A 27792-nucleotide genomic window follows, 5' to 3' on the forward strand; every position below is an offset into this window, starting at 1 on the left:
TGGTTGTGGGGGAGGCTTGATTCTCCCCTACTCCCCAGCAATGAGGGATGCTGAAGCACTGGGGCGGGAGAGTGTGGGTGGGTGGGAAGCACTCACATATAGGCAAAGGCAGAGGGCAGATGTAGGATGTGGGGTTGATGGAGGGTTAACCAGGAAGGGAGATATCATTGGATTGGGGTGTTGATGGAGGGGGTAACCAGGAAGTGGAACGTTATTTAAGATTTAAAAAAATGGGATGAATAATAAAAAATATAAATAAATACAAAACAAACAGTAATGTGCTGAAGGTTCTGGGAAAGGTACAGTGGTGGAGGGAGGGCCACAGTGTTACCTGCCTTTTAGGACAAACCTAGTGGAATCAGAAGATCTTAGATGCATAGATTTGGGCAGAAGCAAAATCTAGACAGACGACCCCTTTAACTGAAAGTAATAACTAATGAAAAATCTGTTTGAGTGAAAGGAACAAGTCCAAGCTCTGAATAAGGTCACAGGAAGTAATTTTCCCATCTCTGTCCAAGTGAAGCGCCCCTGAGACTTACTTTAAGGGTTAGCTTTATTACCAGGTTCTGGGAACTGTTCCCAATTATAAGAAAAGTCACCGCACACAAACAAAGAGCTTGGAGGGTGAATGGTAATGAAGTCAAGACAGAAGAAATCAGACTCTCCTCTTGAGCCCGGGATGTCCAACCGGATGAAGGCAGCCTAATTTGGCCTCAGCATTTGGAGAGGTTTGCAGCCCGTGAGACCTGTATACTCGGTTTCCAGAGGGACCCACCAGGGGCGCAGAGGTGCACTCCACTTCATCTGATCCGCTCAAGCAGGGTTTGTCCGTCCTAAAGCAAGCTGTGTGTGCGACTGTAGATCCACACAGGTCAAGCAGGCTCCCGGCCCGATGCTGCTGTACCCAGCTCTTGCCTGCCCTCCCACCTAAGAGCTGGAGGATGGTTCTGGGAGGTTTAGCCAAAGCTGCTGGTCCCCGACGTCTACGGCAGGACGCGCCCTGTCGTGTGAGCCGCGTGCGCGCCCAGTTTGGAGACGGCCGCCTCCGCCGCTGACAGGTGCTGGCCTGAGGGCGCGGGTGTGGTCCCCAGTGCAGCTGGAGCCCGCGCGGGCCGCGCGCAGCTTTCCGAGCTCCTGCCTTCACGGAGGGGAAGCCAGGGTGCGGCCTGGGGGCGCTCAGTGGTCGGGAACAGCAGAGTTTCGTGCTCCAAACTTTGCAGACGCCGCGGACGCTCGCTCGGTGGCGACGCCAGCCCGGCCTGGCAGGTGCAGCGGGTAGAGGCGGCGGCGCCCCACGGCGGGAGGGCCTCGGCCGCGGCCGCTTTGCTCCGGGCTGGGCTGAAGCCGCTGGACGCTCCGGGCTTGTGCTGCTGCGCTGGCCGCCGCCGCCTCCACGCTCCCGGAGGAGGCGCAGCCCGAGAGGGAGGAGGAGAAGCAGTAGGTGGGGAGAGGTGCCCCGGTTGGAGGATGGAGCCCCGGGCTGCCTTGGCTGGCGAGCCGGAGCCGGTCGCGTCCCCCTCCTTCCAGGCCCGGCTCTGGAAGAACCTGCAGCTGGGGGTGGGCAAGGGCAAGGGCGGCGGAGGCGGGCGCGCTGGGGGCCCCGAGCGCCGCACTGCGGCCACTCCGACCCCGTCCCCGCCGCCGCCGAGGACCACGCAGGACGCCCTGGCCGGTGTGGGGAGTACTGGCAGCAGGTGGAGCGGCTTCAAGAAGCGGAAGCAAGTGCTGGACCGAGTGTTCTCCTCCTCGCAGCCCAACCTATGCTGCTCCTCACCCGAGCCCCTGGAGCCAGGCGGAGCAGTCAGAGCCGAGCAGGGGTCCACGCTGCGCCGCCGCCTACGCGAACATCTGCTGCCCGTGGCTAAGGGGTCCTCGACAGCCGCGGGGACAGCCGGAGTGACGCCTCCTGGCGGACGGTCTCCCGACTCAGCTCCTTCTTCTTCCACCTCATCTTCCCTGTCTTCTTCACCCCAACCACCCCCGAGAGGGGACCGCGTCCCAGATGAAGGCACACGGCGTGCGGGCCCCGGAGTGCACCTGTGCCACCAAAAGAGCTCCTCTCTGCCCGGAACCGCGTGCCTGGAGCAGTTGCTGGAACCGGCTCCACCTCCTGCAGAACCGTCCGGGGGTCCTGCGGAGCCCCAGGTTCCGCAGAAGGGCGAAGAGCTTGGCTGCAGCCAGGTGAGTGCCAGGTGGCCAGTCGCCGGGCCCGCGAGCGTGCTGGCCACGCCTCCAGCTTCAGGTGTGTGTGTGTGTGTGTGTGTGTGTGTGTGTGTGTGTGTGTGTGTCAGTGTGTGTGTGTGTGGGGGGGGTTAGGATCTCGTAGTAACAGTTCAGACTTGTACCCTGACTTGCCTTTGATATAAATGACACCTGTGGCCAAAAGCACTTTGGGTAGCTTAATACACAGCTAAAGCTTCAAGGTAGCTTGGCTGTTTTTGGAGGTGTCCTGCAAGATGTCAAGAAGCATTCTCTTGGCAAAAGAAAAAGCTATGGTCCCACCAAATTTACGAAAGGAAATCGCAACTGTCTGAAAGGGCACGGTCTGAAGCAAAAGGCTATCAATGGGTATAGGAGTGTAGAGAGGTGAAGTTATGGCTTAAATGGGGATTTACTGAAGAGATTTGCTAACTTCTCGGTATTCTTTTCTTGAAACTTTCTACAGCAGGTCTCAGAGGGGGGATGAACAGGGGGAGGTTAGAGCGGCAGGATAGTAAAACAGATATGTTTCTATGGCTCTAACGTTAGTAGTCACCAGAAGCACGTGCTTCTGAAACATGCTACTTTACACATCCTACTGACTACTCAGACAAGCGTTTTCCTTTTTTCTTTTTCATTGTTTTAATAGAAGCTTTAAGTCATCAAGGGCTGTGCTTGCTCCTACTTTTAAGAGGGAATCTTTTTCTTTTATGAATGTCTATCATATTTCAAATATTCAGTTCTATGAGGGAGCTAAACTAATTGTTTTCTCTTAATGCTGCTCGGGCTATTACACGCTCATCTCTGTGGTTCTGATTGTTAAGGGAATGATACTATATTAAAACTTTAAGTAGAAAAATAGCTAGCCAGAAAAAAAATTCGACCATTTGCTGAAACCTTTACACCTCGGTGATATGAGACAAGAGCTCAGAAAAACTGTAGCGTTTCTCCTACTTTTTAAGTCTAGTTTCTGTGGGGGGAAAAGTAGGCCAGAAATCAGTCAATTAACTTTTTTGTCTAGCAAATACTTGATGTTTCAGACAAAGCTTGTCATATCAGATTAGGTAGACACCATTGACAGAGAAAGCCTGAACAACTTCACCCTTTATTGTCTTAAACAGACCCGAATAGAACACTTTCTTCTTTTTTTTTAAAAAAAAAAAAATTCAAAATCAAGTGGAAGTGTTTTTTACGGTGATTAAAAATTAAGTGTATGTATTCGACAGAACTTATAGAATGAATAAAGGGAATCAGATGGCTTACAGGCTGTGGTCCAGAACGTCCAACAATGGCTTCCTGTTAACAGAAGGTCCAAGAATCCAGTGGTTGTTCAATCCAAGTGTTTCAGCTGTCTACAGTATATGTCAGAATCCTAAGGAAACAGGCTCCTGTGCCAGTGAAGGAATGGGTTTGCTAGCAAGATCAAGCAGGCAAAAAGAGACCCAGCTTCCTTCTTCCTTGTCCTTATATGGTCTGCCTGGGGAAGGTTTGGTTCTGATTAAGGTCTATCTTCCCATGGGAAAGATCCAGATTAAAGGGTGGATCTTCCCACATCCAAGATCCCAACTCCAAGTGGGTTTTCCCACTTCAAAGGATTTAATCAAGACAAGACCCTCACGGGTGTGCCCAGTCATTTGGCATCCCGGTTTTAGTTAATTCCAGATGTGGTCAAATTGACAGCCAGGAATAGTCAGTCTACTAATACCTGGAGTTCCTATATAGTCCTAGTGCATGTTTATTTTAATGTTGAGAGATTGATTTGGTATTTTATCATTCCTAACTTTTAGAGCAAACACATAATAATAGAAATATTTTTGAAAGGTTATATATCATGTTATATATGATATGAAAGGTTATATATCATGTTATAGTGAAAGTTAATTTATGAAGTTATTTTGCAGCCCATTGAACTAAGTAAGATATTTTTTCACAGCAAAAAAAAAAAAAAAAAAAAAAAAAAAAAAAAAAAAAAAAAAAGCAGAGTGCAGAATTTATCTTTGTGTATGCCCCCTCTGCTTAAAAAAAACATTTTGAAACTATCAGCTTTTCTTTAAAACCACAAATATGACTTTTGTGTAGGAATGATCTAAGTTGTTTTGGAGACCATGATGTTACAATGTGTGGGCGCTTTCATCCCGTGCTGGGCACACCACATAAGACTCGCTGTGGTGCTGGAGAAGTTCCTGTCAGCTTATGGATTAGGAGCTAAAACCCAAATTTGTTAAGTGACTTTTCCAGGATAGTGTGTGTTAGTAATCAACACAGATAGGTGTGTGGTTGTCGGTGTTCAGAATCTTTTCCCAGGATTTTCACCATGTCTGTGAACTTCTAAACCTTAAGTTTTGGGATGACTTCAAGCTGTTTAATAGTAGAGGCATACAAGTATGCGTGTGTTGACCCCCCACACCCACACCACACCACAATGCTACAACAGATCATCTGTATTAATTTCTAATTTGGTCTCTGATGCATTGTTGCACATCTTACTACATTTGAAAGTCCCATGTTAATCATTTATATTTCTAAAGCTTTTCACTACAAGGAATCAGTATTTCAATATAGACCTTAGAGGAGTGCTTTAATATTTGAAGCAAAACTAGGAAAATCAATAGGTGGACAGTGGAAGGTAGGCAGAGCAAACAGCCCTAAGAGGATGGCAGGCATAAACGGGTCCCCAGCCTCTGCTCTTTGTGGGGTCTTGTTCTCTGAGCACTGGAAGACGATCCACTGAAATGGCATAGATATGGTTCATAAACCCTGTGATCAGTGAAGAAGAGAGTAGCCTATAGTCTTTTAAATACCCTTTTCTTCAACTTAAAGGAGCTGAACCTTCCTCCAAATTGGAAAGAGAAGAAAAGGAGTTGAAACCTGGAACTGAATTCATTAAGGTGCCCAAGGGCATGCTTTGGTTTGTTGCATCCTGACTTTCCAAATATGTCTGAGGTGGGGGGGGGGGGTTCTTGCCTCTCAGCTTCTCATCTCTAGGACGCCTGGGCACAGGGAACTTTGTTTACTGGTCACCAGTATAGAAGGGAGCACATAGTAGAGAACACACTGAAAGCAGTTAAAAAGCAGCATCCAGATTACCACAGTTCATTGTAAAACTCGGCAAATTCTTGAAAAATTGTCATCTTTTCTGCTTGTTCCTGGCATCAGCTATGTTCTACAACACACTCCCCACTTCTCCACCCCCAGCCCTACATGAGGCCCCCCAACAACATCTGCGCCTACATTCTGACACCACTTAGAGATGTTAAGCAAAAGTGAAAGAATTGTTTTGGACTTGGGGGGAAAGATTCAGCAGCCACATGCACCTGATGTGATGCGCCCCCAGTGAGCCGCCATCTCAGCTTTTCTATAACACTAACAGAGTTAACAGCACCTCCTCCTAAATTATTTCAGATGTTCTGCTTTGACACAAGAGGGAAAGAAAGAAAGAGAGGGAGGGAAGGAAGGAAGGAGGAAAGAAGGAAGGAAGGAAGGAAGGAAGGAAGGAAGGAAAGAAGGAAGGAAGATGAACCCTTTCTTTTCACTGATTCTTGTTCTCACTTTGGACCATAGTCATACCAGATGTCTTCCATTTTCTGTAACACAGTTGGGAAAGATGCTTTCTCAATTTGTGTGCCCATCGAAAATATGCCAATTTTGTGTATTCTGTCTTGATGAGTTACTAAAATTATATTTTGCTAGAATCAGAATGTCAGTATTTTGAGAAGAACCAAGGAGTGAGTATGTTGAAATTTTTAGTATCTAAGTGAAAGCATGCAGTGTTTATAAATGTTAAACCTTTATTTCTCTTTTTCTTTTTTAAAGTAAAATTTTATTGAAATTGCTTACATAGAGGAGAGATTTTATTTTGAAGGGAGGTGGGTAAACTGTTCAGTTTGTAGTAGAGATTATTTGAAGCACAGAAAGAGGAGTCTTCGTGCCTAATTTAAATGAAGGTCCAACACATGTCAGAGAACATTTTCACGTCTATAGGTAAAGCACATCTGGCTTTTGAATAGCTTATATTAAATATTACCTGGGTTAATGTTTCATCAGGTATCTTAAATATTGCTTCAATGAACGTAGCTTTATCTTGAGGGAAGACACAGATTTTAAAACCAGTAATTTCTAATATAGATGACCAACCCCACTAATAAATCTAATAATATTAAAAGTCATATGTGGGTAGCTGGAGTCCCTGGCAAATAGCTGGATGGAAACCTGCAAAGGAAAGTGTTTAGATATATGAGACTGGCCTGATGTGCAGCCAGGGATTGTGTTTGTGAGTAATGCTGAACAGCCTGAGGCTTGTGGGTACTGCTGTTGCAATAAATGTGTGGCAGAAAAAATAATTATTGGGGATTCACCAGTTCTTATCTAGTTTGATATGTATGGGAAGTATTTCACTCGCAATGATTAAAAACGAAACTCCAGATAACTGAGGTAGTACAACTCCAGTTAACCGAGGTAGTGCTGGTGATAACCACAATTAGTCATAAAGAACTTGTAAGTTTTAGCAAGTGTGTGATCATTATCATAGACCCATAACTGAGCATGTGAAGGAAGGAAACAGAATTCATATATTAATTTAAAAAAATACCATCCCCACTTTTTAAAGGATGAGAATAGGGGATCACTGTGCATACAAAAGTCCCAACACCTTTGCTACTCCAAGGGGACACAGTGTGAGACTTTCATAAACCCCAAATTAATAAAGAGTAAATAGTATCTCTAGGCACCAGTGTATTGAACTGTGGGTCAAAACATAACTGAACGTGAGGGTCATGGAAATCTCAGCAACAATAGAACATGCAGTGGCCAAAATGATCTTAAAGTGAAGTGCATTATGGTCTGAGATATTTCTGGTAGCTATTGTCCGAATGGCATGGCAGGACCATTGCGACCTGGCTTCTGAACACATAGTCAAAGTACTTTGTACCGAGTGTCATAGCTTCATGTCACCCAGCACCAGTGTTTGCACCTGAAACACCTCAGCTCAGATCCAAGATTAGCTCTAGATGCTTTTGACATCAGATACTATTTGTTTTGACTTTTTCACTGGTTACTGAGGCATACTTAATTTTCTTGGAAAGCCAATTATCCACATAAACCAAATTCGTGACAGAGGGATTCCTTAATAACTGAGGCTGATTACTTGGATACTGGTTTGGGGAATCTGTTTTATATGAGTGAAATAGATTTTAACATCAGACTTTACCTTCACAGAATTACAATAAACTGTATACAGTGTGGCTACACCTCTTTAAAGTTATCAAATGAGAATGAGATAATCTTTTTGTGATCTTTTGTTTACTTTGCAAACATTCTTGACTATTTTTTTATAATTTGTTGGTACCATGGAAAATTCTGTCTCATTTCCTGCATCACTGGCTTCACGTGCCACTTAAAGTCCCCTGCCACCGCTGACCTTTTCTTCTAACTCATATTGCTTTCCGTAAATCTAGTGTGGGAAGTGATTAGTCTCCTTCAACAAATTTAAGTTTCTACTCAAAGATGTTTTCTTCTTTGAATATATAGCAGTTTGTTTTCGTTAGGATATTTTGGAAATTGTGTGTGAGTGTGTATATGTATGTGTATGTGTGTAAGAGTGTGTGAGTGTGTGAGTGTGTGTGTGTGTGTAAGTGTGTGTTTGTGTGTGTGTGTGTGAGAGAGAGAGAGAGAGAGAGAGAGACAGTGAGAGAGAGAAACAGTGTGTGAGAGAGAGAGAGACAGTGTGTGTGTGTGTGTGTGTGTGTGTGTGAGAGAGAGAGAGAGACAGTGTGTGAGTGTGTGTGTGTGTGTGTGTGTGTGAGAGAGAGAGAGAGAGAGAGAGAGAGAGAGAGAGACAGTGGGTGTGTGTGTGTGTGCACTTATGTGTATGCATGCCTACGAAGGTACCTGTGTAATAGCATGTGCTTGGAGGTGAGAGGACAGTCTTAGGTGTCAGTTCCCTATTTCTGCCTTGTTTATAACAAAGTCTCTTGTTCAGTGCTGCACGTGCCAGGCTAGCTGGCCTTTGAGCTTGCAGAGATCTTCCTGTCTCCACCTCTCACAGCATTGTAGGAGTGCTGTGATTAGCGTCTGCTTTTAAATGGGTTCTAGAGGTCCAAATGCAGGTTGTGGAAAATGTTTTCCCAATGACCTCTCTCTCCAAACCCTATAGATTTTATTATAGAAAATTAACAGGTTACAATTTTCTTCATGTTTCCAATGATTTGTATTAGATTTTACTATAGGATGAAAAATTGTATTTTCAATATAATGAAACTAGGAGATCGGGCACTTTCTTTTAAGGGGGGCTTTTTTTTCAATTGTGAAATATCGGTTGAGATATTTTATGTTAGTTTTGTTTCTCATTCCTGTGTAAATGTAAACAATTGTAGTAGATGATTATTGTAAAGGTCCTTGGGATAGTTTAAAGGTCATGGCATCTTCCTCCTGTCGCTCGCTTTGGTCACCATCCTCTTTATTAGGAACAAACAGAATTTAGTTTGCTGAAGCCCTAACTACCTCCCATCCCCTCATTAGCGCCACCACAGGATAATTTGGCAGCTCTTAATGCATAAGGCTGGCCTATAAATTGATATTACACAACAGTCCAGGGGAACGATTTTCTGAATGAAGGGATTAATGGACAGGCTGGAGCCATTCAGTGATTAGGTCTCTGGCCAAACTTCAGGATTACTTTACTGTTTAATGGGTACTATCCTCTCTGAGGCCAAGTCCTTTTAAACATGGAAGATATACTGGACATTCCTCTCCTTCAGACGGTATCTGCTTTGCCTCAGCTTGAATGTTATGTTGGCCACGTTGTGGCTCAGGCAGCATCTCCGGGTGCTGTCCCTTCATGTCTACATTCCTGATTTCTGCTGCTCAGCCTTCAGCTATGCTCTGAACAGTGAGCTCTGCTCAGACCTGCTCACTTCTGTTATTCTTCCTGAAACTTTTTCTGGGCTTCCTGTCTACTTAAAAGTCTTCTCTAGTTTCCATTCTGTCCTCACCAGTAGAAAGCTGTCTCTCTTTTAGAAATCTACATCATTTTCAACTATAACTCAGAGTAAAATCTCAAATTTGACTGCCAGGCCTGTCCTTCCAGCCCACTCCGCTACCTTTTAAAGTGATGGATGCTTGATGCATAAAGTGGAGGTCATGTGGAATTCATGCTACCCACAGTATGCATTTGTGAACCTCACTACAGGACAGCAAAGCCTCCCTCCAAAAAGTCTGCAGCATTTAATGGTTTAAGAATTAATCCCATGCAGGGATGAAAGGAAGTGGTTGTGTGGGTACAAATAAACACGACATTGGAAGACTCTGTCACTGGAAAAGTGTTGTTTAATGGGCATCACTTGTTTGGGTTGATGAGGTAGAGCCTGTGGAGAGGCAGAGTTTGAACATAAAAGAGAAGGTGGGTATAACTGATTTAAGTTTGTCCTTAAGTCTATGGTTTGGTGTGGTTTTCACAGACTAGTAGGAGGTTTCCGCAGTCAGTCTCAAGCAGATGGATCCCTCTTCCACTGCAAATGGACAGAAACAGTATGGATGTAAGGAGACAGGGAGCTTGTAGGCTCGGTGATAGCATTTTGAAAATGGTCTACTGTGCCTTATTTTTCAGTGTGGTTGGAATTTGGACATGGGGAGATGGTGGAAGTATATCTGAAGGGGCACAGAAGAGCTGGAGCAGAGCTTGAGTGTTTCATATATACCAGAACTAGACCATGGATATAGAGATCTCTTAGATTAATAGTGGAGCCAGAGCTTGGGATAGGGAAGGAGGATGAAGGAAGAAAACTAGGCTGGCCGAATGTGGGGGTGGAGAAATGAGTTCTACAGCACATAGAGAGTCCTGGAGATGTTGTGCAGGGAAGGATGTGGGTCAAGATGAGCCTATGAAGAGTGAGTCTGGAGGAAGTGGAGACCTCAGTGAGAGCCTGGAGTTTTCCTAAGGATGGAATATGGGGAGATCTGAGAGAGCAAATGTCTGTTTGAGCTTCCAGGGCAGAAAGGACTAACATGCCAGCATATTTCCCACTTCTTTTGTCATTTTGCTTTGCATTGTTCTCCTTAGAAATGCTTGTAATGAAAAGCTTTTTGGAGAGGAGAAAGGGTTTTTAGTTTGCATTCATACAGAATGGCTGAGGAAGCCAGGCCTTGGGCACTAAGCAGTCTGCCATCTTGTACTATAATAGCTCCTACTCCTTTTGCTTGCTGAGGCAGTCTTACCATGTAGCTAGTGTGAGCTACCCAGGAACTTGCTTCAAAGATTAGAGGAATTTGTACCATGTCTGGCTAATAAGAGTGTTAAGCACCGAAAGCATATGTTGTTTACAAAATCAGGCAAAACAAGAAAAGTCTATAAATATTCTAGTCACTTGAATGCTTAAGGTGTCTCATGGACAGATTGGCAAAGTATTTGGGAAAAAACAGCCATAGTTAAGGAGTTTTGAATGCAAAAGCTCTCTTGGAAAAATCTTATTTTTAGTTATTGTGTGTGCATGACATATGCTAAAATAGCATCTCAGGTAAAAGGTAAATGGCCAATTTCTAAGGCTTACCAATAGGTTTTCTTTCAGCACAGTAATAGTATTTTTCTAGACCCTCAAGCCATACTTGGCTCTTGTTTCTGTACAAAGATGTAAAATAGCTTTTCATAAAGGAATAATTCAGCATTTTTATAACTGCCTTTGAATAGTGTTTTCAATGCACTAAATTAGAATTTTGACTGTTCTCCAAAATGTCTTTGGGAGATCAGAATAGATCTTGGAGACAAGTCCTGTGTCACCACTGAGCTCTTACCACGCTCATCACCCTCTGGGCCAGCGAGGCCGAGAGCAGGTGTGGGCTGCAGCTGGGTCCCACTCTTTTGTTGGCTTTTACTTTTCTGCATTTGTTTCATTTTCTTAATTATAACTGTTTCTTGTTTAAAATTTGATACAGTATATAATAATGGTATGTCTATCTATCTATCTATCTAGATCTATCTATGTATCTATCTATGTATCTATGTTTCTATCTATGTATCTATGTATTTATCTATGTATGTATATCTATGTATCTATGTTTCTATCTATGTATCTATGTATTTATCTATGTATGTATATCTATGTATCTGTCTGTCTATCCATCTGTCCGTCTATCTATCCATCTATTTATCCATTTATCTATCTATCTATCTATCTATCTATCTATCTATCTATCTATCTCTATCTATGATAGACGTTGATAAATGTGGAAGTAAACAATGTATAATGATTAAAACCATTAAGATGGCTCAGGTACCTGCTTCCAAGTCTGACCACTTTAATTCCATTCCTGGCATCCACGTTGTGAAGGGAATAACTTATTTCTACAAGTTGTCCTCTGACCTCCTCATACATGCTGTGTAACATGTGTACTTACACACATGCACAGAACAGTGTGAAATCCCCTCCAACAATGTATACTGATCAAAGCATAGCAATTAGCATGTCCAACACTGTGAGCATAGATTATAGCTTTGTGTTGGGAGCACATCTCTTTTAGGGTGTCAGGAGTTTATTCTAACTATAGTCAGTTGCCCCATTGACTATCTAAAGTCACCTCTATCTTCTTTCTCCATCACCCTTCTGTAGCCACCATGCTACTCTCAGTTCTGTGAGTTAACTCTTCTTAGACTCAACGTGTGAATGAGATCTGAAAGCAGCTCACTCGCCAGTGGTGGTGTGCAGCTCTCATCATGCAGAGTCCCATCTGTTTTACATATTCCTTTCTTTCTTTATGATTTTTGTGATGGTGAGCAAGTCTACATGTTATGATGAGATCTAGCCATGATGGTGACTTGGTCCAATCCTGGCCCATTGCATATACACACTGCAGTCATGGTGACTTGGCCCAATCCTGTCCTGCTTCCCATAGATGGCAAACTGATGTTTTTCTGATGTCTTCACTTCCTTTATGGAAATAAGTTGAGTAGGACTTTGGGGGAATTGGAGAGATGGGAAGGGACCAGAAGATGGCAGTTTCCAATGCCCCATGTGCAGTGACTGGTTTTTTTGAGGGAGATGGGGTTGGGTAAAGTATTTTGACTCATTTTTCCCTATCTGACATTCATCAAGCTTTTCCTAATAAATACTTGTCAGGAATGAGGAAGCTCTGTGGAGCTTCCTGTGAAGGGACCTTGGTATGTCCTGCCCGTCCCTCCAGGCTTACCCTACAAACTTCTTCCTTCCCTATCTTCCTGCAAGCTTGTCTGCCAGCTCTTTCACTTCTTTGCGCTTGAGAAACAGGCAGAGGAAGTAAGGCAAAGGCACTGAGGCTGCTTTCCTGGTGAAGTTTAAACAGCCGGCTCTGGTGACATTGCTCGTTGCCGTGACAAATGTTTGCACACACATGCATGTGCACACAGACGTGCTTTCACCAGGGGTGTCCTTGCAGTTGATCTTCTCTGTAGTTTCTAAAAGTACTAAGTTTCAAATGGTTTTCTGCTCTGAGTACAGCTACGTAGACTAGTTCATTTAAGGAGAAAAAAAATGTGTCTGCTTTTTAGTAGGGGTATTTTCACAAAGAAAATGAGAATTCTCTCTCCAACCATAAACTGATGTGTAAGGAAAGCCTTTTCTTCAGTAGTCGTCATGTGCCTGTGAGGGTGTGCATAGCCTCGTGGTGGAGAGCTTCTGGATTATTCTCCAAGCCTTTCAAACCCTGATGCCACAGAAATGAATATGTTCCCAACAGCATTTTCAGTCTGAATGTGGCTTTACCTCACAAAATTATTCTTATAGATAAAAAACAAGGATGTATTTTGGTGAGACCCTGTATTAATATATAATTAAAGGAAAGCTAGTAACTCTAGGATTATAAAAATCAATTCACGTATTATCGGAGGCTTCTCCCTCTGAGCCTGAAAGTGAGGGTCAGTGAAGCACTGACTTCAGGCAGAATGACATGTATTATTTGCATGTGTACTAGAAAGTTTTACATGAACTAATATTGCACGTGATCAATATGGGAGGGCCCAGTCTATTGTGGGCAGTGCATCCTGAGTAAAACCATGGAAAGGAAGCTATTTAGCATTATTCCTTCATGGCTTCTGATCTAGGTCCTGCCTACAGGGTCTAGTCTTGCTTGCAGGGTTCTGCCTATAGCTTCCTGTCTGCAGTTCCTGACTTCAGGTCCTGCCTGTATTTTCTTCCTTGAATTCCTCATGAGGAAGAGCTGTCAAGCAGCAGGACTTGGGCATTACTTGCCATCCCGTATCTACCAAAGCCATTGCCTCTAGGGATGCCAGTGCACTACAATCAGTGAGGCTGCTTTACTGCACCAGAACCAAGTTCTGAACTGTTTCCTAATCGGTTGTTCCTGGTAGAGCCTGACCTCTTTTAACAACAGCCTGGCCAAGAGTTCCATGTCTCACCACATTGTCTTGGAGACACAGTTTGGAGAATGGGACATTTGTTTGTTGGAGGAAAGTATCTAATAAATGAAGATGGGTTGATTTATTTCTTTTTCAGGGTCATTTAAGAGGCTCAAGGTTTCAGACCACTCTTGTGAGTTACAATTCTGTTGCTAAGCCCCTATGAGAATGAAGCCTCCAGTGTTGCAGTTTCCATCTCTAGACAAAAATAATGTATTTTTCTGAGCATCTAGTTCTTTCTTGAAGATTTGTAGTCACATAGAGAAGGATGTGTATGCAAGAGCTTTTAACTTCACTTCATATGAATCAGGGGAGAGAAAATTCCTCAAGCAATCCCAGCTTCTCAGGGCAGAGTGTGGATTTGAATTTAGGCAGCCAGTAACAAAACTCAGGAGTCTAGTTATTACACTGTGTGACTTTCTTCAGCATTGAGTAGCTGCTCAGACTGCTCATTAGCATTAGCACATAGCTACTTTCTTGATGTGTTGGAAATAGAAAAACAATTTATTTAAAACTTTCTATATTGTGGATTAGTCATGTGTGTGTGTGTGTGTGTGTGTGTGTGTGTGTGTGTGTGTGTATGTGTGTGTGTGTGTATGGAAGATTATTCAATCCAATAACAATGGTTTTAGCAACTCATCTTTTCCCCTTCTACAAATATTTATAAAATGTCTAACTGATGGTAGATATAGCATCTTGGTAATACTTTGCTAAGTATATAAGACTACCGTCTGCTCTTATAGAGCTTCGAAAATAGTAGAAGCATCTGATACATCTTAAAAATTATAAAAATCATTTCTAATTACAGGTGTGGTTACTCATTCTGAAGGCAAAACCTATACTGATATATTGTGGAAGGTCCCCGCAAAAGTCTTAAGAGAAGAAGGTTTTCCCAAATGAGGAGTGTTTTAGAGAAGTAAGATGTTTGAGTGAAATGCAGAGTGTGAACAGGCCTTTGCCAGATGTAGGGCCAGAGGAGAAATAAGTAATTGTGGTAGGAGGTTCTGGGTTGGGGAGCAGTGTAGACAACAGCTGAAGGTACTGCAGGATGGCCGGGCAGCTGGAATTTGGTGAACATGTATTGATTGGTAGATGGATAGGGTTGGCAGAGACCACAGCTCTTTCAGCTGTGGAGAGATTTTAGACTTTCACGGGCATTCAAGCACGGGGAGCCCTGTTTGGCTGGGGTTCAGGAACGCTCATGACCTTGGCTTGAGACTGGAGTCCTATTCACGGCCACTCTTCATGTAGAACTGTTTGGCAGAAGTAGGCTGGGCTGCTCTCCTAATTAGAGTCTGACACTTAGAACTTGTATAAAACAAATGGAAAATCTGTATGGAGAACAGGGAAGGGCAGAGAAGGCAATCTGATGCCTCATTGTCTGTGCCTAGGGGACAGACTCCCCTCAGACAGCAGCATATTTCATAGCCTAAGGGAGCTGGAGATCAGATTTAGTCAGTGATCCAAGTGTTAGAGCTGTGGAACATGCAAACTTTTTTTTTTTTTTTTTTTAATGTACTTTCAGCTTTTCTCCTGATGTTAGCATAAAGGAAAGAAAGAACTTTGGCAAACAGGTTCTGTGAGGGGGTTATATTTTAAAGTACTATTGTTTGGCATCTTTGGAGGGTCCTTGTCTCATAATGTCTTGTCATTTCTTATTTTTTAAATAAAATTTATCTTAATTAAGAATATATATTTATTTTTAAAATCTTTTTATTGGGTATTTTATGCATTTACATTTCAAATGATATCCCCTTTCCCCCTCTCCAATACCCCCTCCCTCTTCCCCTTGCTTCCATGAAGATGCTCCCACTCCCACCCACCCACTCCTGTCACGCGCCCACGCTTCCTGCCGATAGGAACAGGCGTGCAACAAACAAACAGATTCTTCTGTGAACAACCTTTATTGTACAATACTCTGAGCAGGGGATCTCCCTGAGCAGGGGACTTCTCCTTTGAGCAGGGGACTTCTCCTTTGAGCAGGGGACTTCTCCACGTGGGAGAGAAAAGCATTGCTTATATATGCCCAGGAGACTCGTGTCGCTACCTGATTGGTGCACCCTCCAGTAACTCAATAGTATGCCCCGAGAGCGGACTATGACGTATATGGCGCATGCGCATTAAGTCTCTTGGCTGGGCAACAGCTCTGTTTGCCGAGTTCTCGGCGGGAAGCCGGCACCATGTGTGGCACAAACGGCTCCCTACACACTCCCACCTCATCACCCTGGCATTCCCCTACACTGGGGAAACGAGCCTTCCCAGGACCAAAGGCTTCTTCTCCTATTGATGCCAGACAATGCCATCCTCTACTAGATATGCAACTCCAGCCATGGGTCTCTCCATGTGTACTCAATGGTTGGTGTGTTAGTCCCTGGGAGATCTGAGGGGTTTGGTTGGTTGATATTGCTGTTCTTCCCATGGGGTTGCAAACCCCTTCAGCTCCTTCAGTCCTTTCTCTGGTTTCTCCATTGGGGTTTCCATGCTCAGTCCAATGGCTAGCTGCAAGTATCCTCATCTGTAACAGTATGGCTCTGACACGCTCGCGCGCGCGCGCACACACACACACACACACACATGTATATATATATATTTCTTTTTCCTCTTTTTTACCCTACATATCCTTTGTGCATATATGGTTTAGTGTTTTTATGGGAGTCCTGTCTGTGAATAAATTGGTCTTCATTTCCTGTGCCTTCTCTTGGGCTTGCTTTCTTCTGTTTGTTTATTTTTTCCAATCCCAATTTAGTTTTATCTTATGTTTTATTTTATTATTATCATTCCATAGAAACCTGCTTGTTTTCTCGTGAGAGACAGGAGGGGAGTGGATCCAGAAAGGGGGGAGGTGGGGAGCAGCTAAAAGGAGTATTGGTAGAAAAACTGTTAATTCGGATATATCATGTGAGAAAAAAATATCTGTTTTCAATAAAAGGAAAACGCAAGTGTTATCCACATAATTTTGGAGTGATTGGGTAGAATGCTCATGGAAAGGCTCCAAAGCACAGTGAAGAAGATGGAGGTTTTATAGTCTGTCTGTTTTCTCAGACATAAGGGCTAACTTCTGTATTTTAAATGGGAGTATGGTTGACATTCTCACTTACGAACCTGATTTGCAGGAATATTCCAAACTAGAAAAGGAAACCTTGAAGTACATAGGAGCTCACAATCACATTTATTGCACAGTGCCACAGCAAGGGAAGAGGGGACATAACAATTTCTCGTAGAGATACAGATTGCAAAAACGACCAAACCATAAGCTGTCCTGCCCACCACTTTACAAATGCCCAGTGAATGCATTCCAGCGGGTTCTGTAAGTCTGACTGCTCACAAACTGTGTCAGCAATGCCCAGCCTTCTGGTCTGTGTGCGCTGTGCTCTTTATAGCCAGCCAGCAGTCAGAGAACACAGGCTCCCTAACACTCAGGCATGAATGCCATCTGGGGTAGGCAATGGCTTCTAGTAGAAAGTACCAATAAGGCCATGCCCAAGTTAATAGGGTGCTAATAACTTACATAAAAGGAAGGAGTTTGGGCTACTGCTTGGTGGTGGAGTCTTTGCTTAGCTTGTGTAAAACCTAGATTTCAACCACTAGTGCCCCAAACTAAAGTGTACTGGCTGGTTTTATGTCAACTTGACACAAGCTGGAGTTATCACAGAGAAAGGAGTCTCCCTTAAGGAAACGTCTCCATGAGATCCAGCTGTAAGGCATTTTCTCAACTAGTGATCAATTGGGGAGAGCCCAGTCCATTGTGCCATCCCTGGGCTGGTAGACCTGGTTCTATAAGAATGCAGGCTGAGCAAGCCAGGGGAAGCAAGCCAGTTAGTTAACACACTTCATGGCCTCTGCATCAGCTCCTGCTTCCAAGTTCCTGTCCTAACATCCTATGGTGATGAACAGGAACATGGAAGTGTAAGCTGGATAGACCCTTTCCTCCACAACATGCTTCTTGGTCATGATGTTTTGTGCAGGAATAGAAACTCTGACTTAGACATGAAGTAACTAATTAGGCAACAGTTACTCACACTTGATGGATTTGTCTTTACAAGGATATATGAACTAGCCTCTGAAGAAAACATGCAATGTGCCTACCAATCAGAAGGCATCCATCCACTGTACGTTTTATGGAAAAGAGCAACAGGTAGAGCCCTAGTTTCACCACAATAGGAGGTTTTGGGTTTTTGTTTTTTTTTTTTTTTTTTGTCTGTTTGTTTTAAATTGAGAGTTCTGTTTCCTAGAAGGTGACTCTTGCTTCTTTCTTATATATTTTTTTTTACATAAAGACTGTTTTGGGGAGTCTGAGGACAATACAAGTGAGATTCCTTTATCGGAGGATGAGACTTCTAAGAAGGCCTTGTCAGCAAGTCTTGCCAGGCAGCAACATTCGCTGAGAGTCACACACACAGTGAATTGCATCTTCAATGTCTTGTCTCCTACTTTCCAGAGACTGTTCATCTTAGACACAGGACAGATGCTCTGCTGATAGTAAAACCAGAAAGGTTCCCTTTTCTCAGGAGATAAATACAGCAGCTTAATTACATTGTTTTTAAACACCAGCTGGCCCAGCTCCTCTGGTTTGCAGTACCACTGCGATGGATTTTTCTCATACAGCTCTCTGCTCATTACTATTTCATAGACCTTTTAGAAGTAAATTGCTAGGAAATGTGGACGCTTGCATGTGTGAAAAGGGGCATCATGAAATGAAGAGTTTTCAAACTTGAGAGGCAGGATGATTTAGTAGGGTGTGGATCTGAGTGTCTGTGCTCTAGGCGCTGACAGAGGGAAATGTAATTACTTCCTCAAAACAAGTGAACTAACCCTTGGCTTAGTCAGGCCTAACATAAGCCTGGGTCTCTGCTTGGGGTAGCAGTCTAGGAGTCAGTCCCTGAGAGGAGATGAGTGCAGACCTGGAAAGAAATGCTTGGTATGCTGGAGCTAGCACACTGGCCTGTGGCTGGGGTTGGCTGCATGTGTCCTGCCAGCTGAATGGAGCTCAGGAATGGAGGAGGCACACTGCAATTTTTATTGTGATAAGGGGTACATTTGAGAAGTCTTGTTCAATGGGCGTATTAGAGCCCAGCTATCAAGAATGGCATCGTTAATACTCTTTGCAGACAATGGAGGTCCAGTCTTCCTGGATTGGGCTTCATGGGAGGATGTGATGGTGACTCAGATCTGGAGAGGACAGAAGACTGGGTCCAAGGCTCTTTGTTTTGTCCCTTCAACTCCTTTCTTTCCTGGGAATGCTCTAGGCAACTTTGCTCCCAGGTAGGCTGTTTCTACACCATGGTTCCTGTAGTTACCATTTGCAGTTGCTTCCTTGGGCAAATGAAACTGTGATGAGATAGCTTTCTAATTTGCCTTTCGACCCTCCCCAGTTCAGGAAGTCAGGGGCTGCCTGTGCTTCCTCGATAAGTTCTCCTTTGTGCAATTTCTCTGCATCACATCTCCAAGGGGAAAGGTCTCACAAGATTCACTTGTGGTTATTTCCTTTGCTTTCTGTGTGCCTTGTGCATGGTGGGTACTTTAAGAACGTGAAATCGAGTTGAATGCTATACAACTTTCTCATAATGAAGGAAAGGCCTTAATTTCCAGATTATCAGATACAGTTGAATGGTATGACATAAGGATGTCCTCATACTCAATTTTACGTATTTACCGAAGTGGTTTACTGTTTCATCTTGTTAAAAGGATATATTGGGAGCCTAATACAATTGTAGTTTTAAATATTTTGTGTGCTTGAGAATTTTTCGAAATGTTACAACTCCTTTACAGAAATATTACTTTTAAAGTCTTAAACAGATAGACTTAAATATAAATACAAATATTCTAATTCAGCTTATGATTGTTCTAGCTGCCAGCCATTCACACAGTCCTGCACTGGATTTTTGTGCTGAGTACTGACCAAGGAGTCTTAATGTACTTAATATTATTTATATTTTATAGTTAATTTTTCTTCACGTTGTAAAAACAAATTGGGAATATAAAAAATAAATGAGAATATTAGAGCCTTGAGTATCTTTTTTATTTGATTGTTTGTTTTGAGACAAGGTCTTATGTAGCCCAGGGTGGCCTTGAACTTGATATGTAGTTGAGGCTTTGGACTTTTGTTCTCCTGCCTCAACAGACCAACTTCTTGGGTCACCATGCTTAGCTTTCTTTGGGGCATCTTTAAAGGTTTGTGTGTTTTCCAGAATTTCTATTCTATAGGAAGGTAGATCTACAAATAGAAGGTTCTTCCAGTAGCCGTTTTTGGACCCAAAGTAAATTATGTGCTCTCTGAAGATTGGATCATAGCATTTTTCTCTAAGGGATATACTTCTCTCAAATAAGATGAACTTGTAAAGGCATAGACTTACAGAGACGTGACCTTCAGTAGGATGGTGGTTGGATGCTCTGTTCACTTCCTCTTGCCCTGGTTCATAACTACCTCTTGGCTCTTCGCTGCGGGTCATGGTGGCTTCACAGATATTATGCTTCCACAGGGAATTGCCATTGGCCACAGGAAACCATCTGAATTTGATCTCAGGAAATAGCTTTAACATAGCTGTGTCCTCCAAGGGCCAATAACTGCATGACAGGTTTATAAAGGCCTAATTCTCAGCCTCAGTTAGGAGCAACTGCAGTTTCACAAATGGAGGATCTCCATGTCTCTGGGAAATCTCACCTCCATACCCATAAACAGGTCACACCACATTGTAGGTAAATTCTGAAAGGTTGGGAACTCAGTCGCTGACAATGTTGTTGAATTTCTTACAGTAATCTGTGAGTTTGGGGAAGAAACAATGAAATGTCATGGAAACAGTGGCAACAGTTGTAAAGAGCTTGGTGACAGATGGACATTTTGAAACAATCAAGGGAAGTTTTGTTGTCAGGGTTACACCCAGGCTTGAAATAACATCCATGGGAGGGTAAAGAAACACAGATATGACAGAGAAATTGAGCATTAGGTGGCACCAGAGTACAGAGAAGTAAAATGTGGATTCACAATACTAACAAAAGAATCATTAAACAACAAGAATTTTTATATTAGTGTTGTTAATAAAAGATTTGTAGGTATAAAATAATTCATGTTGATTGTACATAATTTGGAACAGGAGAACAGAACATCCCCAAAACTTCACAATCCCCTATGTAACTCTTATAGATATTTCTTCAATTCCGAGCAAGCATTTTAAAAAAGCCACGGAACACTAGTGTGAGGAGAATCCTCTTTTCTTTCAGCTATGAGATCAAACTGTAGCTGGAGAATCAAGGCTGTGGCTGTCAGAGCACAGGAAGTAACTAAAGCTCCCCATGCACAGGAAGTAACTAAAACTCACCATGCACAGGAAGTAACTAAAACTCACCATGCAGAGGAAATAACTAAAACTCACCATAGCTCCTTATTTCATTCCCCATGCAATGAGCAGGAAATGACCTTCAGTTACCAAAAATGACTTCTGTGAATTAAGGGCATTGTGTTAACCTCTGTTCTTTTATTGTGACTAGACACCATATTCAACACAACTCTGATAAGAGGAAGCATGTAACTCTGGGCTTGCTTTACAGTTACAGAGGTTAATCCATAATCATTGGGGGTGGGTGGGGTGACACCATGCAAGACAGGTGCTGGAGCAGTCACTGAGAGCCATATCCTGATCTTCAAGCCAAGAAAGTGATAGCCAGACTTTGCTTGTCATGGGCTTTTAGAAGCTCAATGCTCACGCCTAGATACACACTTCCTCTAATGAGACCACACCTAGCCCAATGAAACCACACCTCCTAATCCTTCTAATCCTTTCAAGTGGTTGCACTCACTCATATATGAACCTACGGGGGCCATTCTCATCCATACCACCATAGGAGTGGTCAGTGTCCCCTATCAAGGGTGCCAATTGACTACGTGCCCCTTTAAGCAGCACCTCATCTGATGCCCAGCAGTTGCTCAGACATTTATTTATGAAATAAGTGAATAATGGGCAAGACAGGAAGATCAATAGAACTTCTTTTTTTCTTTCCATTACTTGTTTTTGTGTCCTTCCTGGAAATTTTTTCTTTCTATATATTTTCCTTAATGGAATTTACCTCAGGAAAATGTCCCCAGTATTTCTGAATTTCAGTGGCTTTGAGTTGGCTACTGTCAGTAAGCATGTTTCAACTTAAAAACAAAAAGAGAAGAAGGTAGAATGGGCTTCTGAGTATCTAGTGCAGGACATGATCACACATGCAATCTAAAACACCTGCAGAATCTTTCCATGCCTGGAAAACTATTCACTGGGAAATTGGGAAGTATTTAAATTTCTAATAACTAGAAATACTTAAATAATTATAATAAATATTCCATTTATCACCTCAGTAAATATTAACATGTATATTTGATCTGTAAACAGAAGTTTATATAATGGGAAGGAAAATGTGAAAAATGTAAAATTTTCATTAATTGATGAGTTTGGGACCTTTGGGGTTTTAATATTTTTCTGATTGTTTTAACCCTATAAAGATCTGAAAAAAAAAATTGGTTTTGGTTTCGTAAAAACCAAATCAATTTTCACTTGTTTTTATCACCTTTTCTAGAAAATTCTATTTGCATAGTTGATGTGTATGTGTATGTGTGTGTGTGTGTGAGGGGGGGGGGAGAATAGAATTTTACAGACTACGTTTTAAATTGCATGTTTATTGTTTGACTACTTTTATGCTCTGTGTTTTAATGCTGTATATTTATTCTATAAGATGATGGGCTTAATGGTGACGTTTTCATGCATACATAGTTTTTTAAAATTATATATGCTTCTCTCTGCTACTCATTCTTTCTCATCTCTCTCTCTCTCTCTCTCTCTCTCTCTCTCTCTCTCTCTCTCTCTCTCTGTGTGTGTGTGTGTGTGTGTAAAATCAAGTGTCCGTAGATTTATGATGAAGCTTTGTTTTATACTAATAGCATGCTGCTTTTACTACTATAACTCTGTAATAAAACTTGTTCTATTATTGAAGACTATTTTAGCTATCCCCCCCCCCCCCGTGTGTGTGTCTGTGTGTGTGTTTCCTTATGAAGTTTAAGAGTATATTGTCAATTTGGAATACTTTTGATGTGGATAACACTGAATCTGTAGATTGCTTTTGGCAAAAATGGCCATTTCCACAATATTAGTCTTACTGATGAATGTGCATAGGAGAACTTTTCACCTTCTGCCGTCTTTTTTAACATCTTAAAGTTTTTATTAAACCAATCATTCACTTGCTTTCAAGCTGTTATTCTTTGAAACTGCTGCGAATGGTGCTGTGTCCTGGATTTGTTCTCAGTCTTTTTGGTCATTTGTACAGAGGAAAGCCACTGATTTCAATTTGTAGCTGGATCCTTTGCTGAAAGTGAATTTCAACTGTAGAACTTTTCTGGTGAAGACAGTAGGGTCTTTCATATATAAAATAATATCATATGCAAAATAAAGATACATTCACTTCTCCCTCTCCTATTTGTATCCCCTTGTCTCCTTATTGTTCTAGGCCAGGCTTCAGGTATCATACTGAATACGTTTGGAGGAAGCAAGCTTCCTTAATTGGTTCCTGATGTAAGTGGGAAAGCGTTTTTCACGTCATGCAACCTAATCCTACTCATCTCCCACAGCGTGCCCACCCTCCCCCCTTGCAACCTCCAGCCCCAACAGAGAAAAGAAATCCCATTGTAGAAGCTGTACTGTGTCACAGTGTGTCCCACAGTATGGTCTCTTGTCTGCAATTCTTTGCTTGCAAATATTAATCACAAGGACTTGGTCTGGTATGGAGTCTCTGGCTCCTGTCACTCTACCAACACTGAAACCTCACCGGGGTTCCTCCCGGTTCTCTGTTATCATCGCCTTGTACTGCAGATGGCTGAAGGCAGGGCAGGCTCTCCCAGGATACCCAATCAAGGGGTGGGGTGGTTCTGCACAGCCCTCACACATCCCTGGGTCACAACCCAGACCAGAGATTTCCACCTGGTGGTCCTTTGGTGGTCGTAGACTGATATAGACCCACAGACCACCCTGGTTGTAGGACAGGACAGGACTCCACCATGGTATCACTAGCTTTTCACATCAGGCTGTTCTTTACTGCCCTTGACTCTCCAGTTCCCTTCATTGTGCCCACATCCTTCCGTTTCTCTTTCTTTTCCAGTTCTCCACCACCTATGTGCTCCTCTTAGTGGCATCTAGGGTCTCTGAGTGTCTGGGGTCTTCTCAGGACTGGTCTCAGGAGTGCTAAACCCATTCATGAACTATGGCAGTAGTTCATTTCCAGCATGGTCTGCTCTCCAGGCCTGCTGAGCACCCGGGTGGTCGTCTCAGGCTAGCACAGTTGCAAAAACAGTCTATGGTTTAAAGTCTCAGCTTTACAAGACCGACAGAATCGTGTTGGGTAGTGGTGGTTCGTACCTTTAATCTCAGCACTCTGGAGGCAGAGGCTGCTGGATTTCTGTGAGTTTGAAGCCAGCGTGGTCTATAGAGTGCGTTCCAAGACAGCCAGGGATGCACAGAGAAACCCTGTCTTGTAAAAAGAAAAAAAACCCACAAAGAAACAAACAGACCTTATGACACTTTTCATTACTTACTGTAACTCTTGTGGCAGCATCTTCATTGGTAATATCTGCCAGTGAAGCATACAGAGATCTCCGAAGACTTTCGGTGACTCGTTCAGTACGAAATGTTGAATCCAGATCAACATATCGTAACATAGCTGGAGCATCATATGCACCGGTGCAAACACTACGAACCTTTCCCCAAAAGACCAATCTCATGCTCCTTAAGAAATAAGCCAATTGGGTCATGTACACAATGTGCAGAAGTCGTTTCAAGAGGTTTGCAAAAATAAGACTCGGCTTTAAAGTCTCCATCATTGATACACCAACAGCCGTGAACACTTTGTAACGTCTGTAGACTCAGAGAGATGCTGGATTCTGAATATTGGAAGTGGAGCAGATTTAATTACCTGGATTACCTGATCAAGAATATCAGCAGACATGTCACCTACTCTTCTGTGAACAGTGTCATTAGATAAGGAAGCTGCACGCAGGGACATAACAAATTCACCTTAGAGCACCACCCAATATGAAACTTCTGTGGCTGCTGTGTTGTTTGTGACACTCACTACCAGTGTCAAGATTGGCTTTTTTGAATCTGTCAGCTTTGCTTCTAAAATAGTTGGTATGTATCTGTCTTGGTGAGGGTTTCTATTCCTGCACTAAAGGTCATGACCAAGAAGCAAGTTGAAGAGGAAAGGGTTAATTCAGCTTACACTTCCACATTGCTGTTCATTACCAAAGGAAGTCAGGACTAGAACTCAAGCAGGTCAGGATGCAGGAGCTGATGCAGAGGCCATGGAGGGATGTCACTTACTGACTTGCTTCTTCTGGTTTGCTCAGCCTGCTTTCTTATAGAACCCAGATATACCAGCCCAGGGATGGCACCATCCACAATGTACTGTACCCTCCCACCTTGATCACTAGTTGAGAAAATGCCTTACAGCTGGATCTCATGGAGACATTTCCTTAAGGGAGACTCCTTTTTCTGTGATAACTCCAGCTTGTAGCAAGTTGACACAAAACCAGCCAGTATAGTTTCCTTATCCACAGAGCTTGAATACTTGCTATGTTTTAGTTTGTGTGGCTTCATAGATTCTGCTTACAGAATCACAACAAATAACATATTGTGGTTTCACAACTGTTGGTATAATTATTGAGGAAAAAACATACTGTAAAAATACTATTTTTTTTAATGTTATCTACATGGTTCATTATCATGGGATTGTTTTCTAATGAAAATACTATAAAAATGATAGCTTTAATAATACAAGATAATACATAGCACAGTTCAACATAGTCCACTAAAGTTTCCTATGATTTATCATTCTATTTCAGACATACCTGTTATTAACACAAGGGGGTAGTATTCACATCAGCCACATCTGAATATAAAATGACCATTCAGCACCCAGATTGAGTTCCCATGCTGTACACACACACACACACACACACACACACACACACACACACACACACACTCAAGCACGCACATTCATGCATGCACGCACTCACACACAAATGCAATTTTTTGCAGTACTTGATGATTTTACAATACATGACTTTCCATTTACCCAGTAACTATAATCCACGACTTGTTATTTTTACCCTCCAAACTGCTCCTTTCAAGAGTAGTACTGCTCTCCTAGATGTGTGACTGTTCCCATGAGGACATTATGACTCAGAAGAGCTGAATTGGTAGGTAAGAATTTCTAAAATTTGATTTTATTATGAAATATTCTTCCATTGATTGTGATAGATAATTTTGCAGGTTTTGGGCTGGTGTCATCTCTTGGAGCTTTTGCAACATCTGCCCTGGGCTTTCTTCTGTTGTTTTGGCTTCCAGAGTCAATACAGGTATCATACTAATGGTCTGTGTGACTTGGACTTTTTGGCTTGTAGCTTTTTGTTGCTTTCTTTGTTCTGCACATTCAATGTTTGATTATTAGTGTTATGGGAAGTTTCATTTCTGGCCCTATGCTTTTTGGTGTCCTCTATATTTCTTATCCCTTGATAGACATCACTTTCTTTAGATTGGGAAAGTTTCTGCTATGCTTTTGTTAAAGTTTTCTCTGGGTCTTTGACCTGCATTCTTCTTCCTCTATACCTATGATATATAGGTTTGCTCTTTATATAGTGCCCACATTTTCTGGATATGTTGTGCCTGGAATTTTTGTTTGTTTTAACATTTTCTCTTACTGAGCTATATCCATTTCTTCTACCCTGTCTTCAAGATTTGAATTTGTCCCCACCTTGTCTTTGGCTCTGAGGTTAATCTCTTAGGTTTTTGTTTGATGTACCAAGACTTTCATTTCCATTTTATTCTTAGTTTGGGTTTTATTAGTGGTTATATTTCTTTGTTAAATTTTACTTACTGTCTTAGGTTTTTTATTTTATTGAACAATTTGTGTTTTGACAGTCTTCATTAAGGCATTTTTTTTTCATACCCTCTTTAAGGTTCTTGAACGTATAATAAATGTTATTTTGAAGTCCTTGTCCCATGCTTGTTAAGCTGCCTTTCTCAGGGCCTATTATAAGGTTGCTAGCTTCTGGAGGAGTCACATTGTTTTGACTGTTCATGATTGTGCTTTGGGGCTGGGATCTAGGCCTCTGGGGTTATCATGCGGGAAGTATTTCTTGGTACAGACATCTGTCCTTGTGTTTGTTGAGTGTTTCATTTTGTTTGCTGTTGTCTGGAACCTAAGAAAGTGTGGTGGCTGTAGGGCCACTGGTAGAGTGTTCCTACAGGTAGGTGGGTGGGACACAAAGGCATGGAGATGAATAGGAGGAAAGGCTAGTGAGACAGAGAGAATGGGGTAGGGTGACTCTTGGCTGAACCATCCCAAATTCACAGGGCTAGCTGGTTTGTAGTTCTCGCAAACCCACGCTTTGCCTCCCTAGCTTTCTTTCTGGAACCCGGCTGAGTCACTGTGTGAAGGAAAACATCACACAAACTTAGTTTAGAGTCAACAGGTAACACAGTCGCTGGGTACAGCAAGTAGCATCCTCATTTTGTAAGCCATTCTGAGTTAGTTCCTCCTGTGGCGAATTCTGGTGGATCTGCCATCTAAACAGGCAGCCTCTTAGCTACATTTTTCCTTCAAGCTCTCCTTGTCCAAAAGCAAGTCACTTTTCCTGTCTCCTCTCTTCCCCTCTCTGATCTGGAAGTCCTGCCTATTCCTCACCCAGTGATTAGTCCCCTGAAATCTTAATTCATTAGGGGAAGGTTCTGCCAAAGCTTGAGCAGAAAAGCTGATGTGGACCATAACTCTCAAGCCCTGGCCCTGTGCCTCAGTGCCTGCTAGCTTGACCCCATGTCCAAATAGCCCCACAGCTTATACAGCCAGTGCACAGCTGTGAACACATGAGCCAAAGGCTGGCATTTCATGTCAAACCACACACTAAGGTAATGGAACCCAGTTAGGAGGTCATGCAGCTAAGTGGGTATGAAATACTTGTTTTCTCCCCACCAATTTCAATCATTGGTCAGACTGTCACTGTCATCTGAGATGAATAAGGGGGAAAGCAAGTTGTGGATGTCCTGGGGAACAAGCCCAGACTAGAACACTGTCATGCCCTTCCACTAGCAGAGTGTAAATTCTTCCTCCCAGAACCTTATAGGGAATGCTTAGTACCTGCCAGGAAAGAAAAATTCACTTAATTTTATTCTATTATTTTCTCCTTCTTTCTT

General features: G+C 42.7%; 1 protein-coding gene across 3 annotated transcripts in view; it reads left to right on the plus strand.

Annotated features, from left to right (window-relative positions):
- Positions 1-1467: 1467 nt before the first annotated feature.
- MCTP1 (multiple C2 and transmembrane domain containing 1) overlaps positions 1468-27792 on the plus strand; it is a gene marked incomplete at both ends in the record, with an annotated part of 533307 nt that continues 506982 nt past the window's right edge. For all 3 annotated transcript variants that reach the window (XM_080925321.1, XM_080925322.1, XM_080925323.1), the window contains one exon: positions 1468-2181. In XM_080925321.1, coding sequence (XP_080781447.1) covers positions 1468-2181 — 714 coding nt within the window. The remainder of the gene's footprint in view (positions 2182-27792) is intronic.

Source organism: Micromys minutus (assembly GCF_963924665.1).
Source record: "Micromys minutus genome assembly, chromosome: 11".
Taxonomy (NCBI): Eukaryota; Metazoa; Chordata; class Mammalia; order Rodentia; family Muridae; genus Micromys; species Micromys minutus.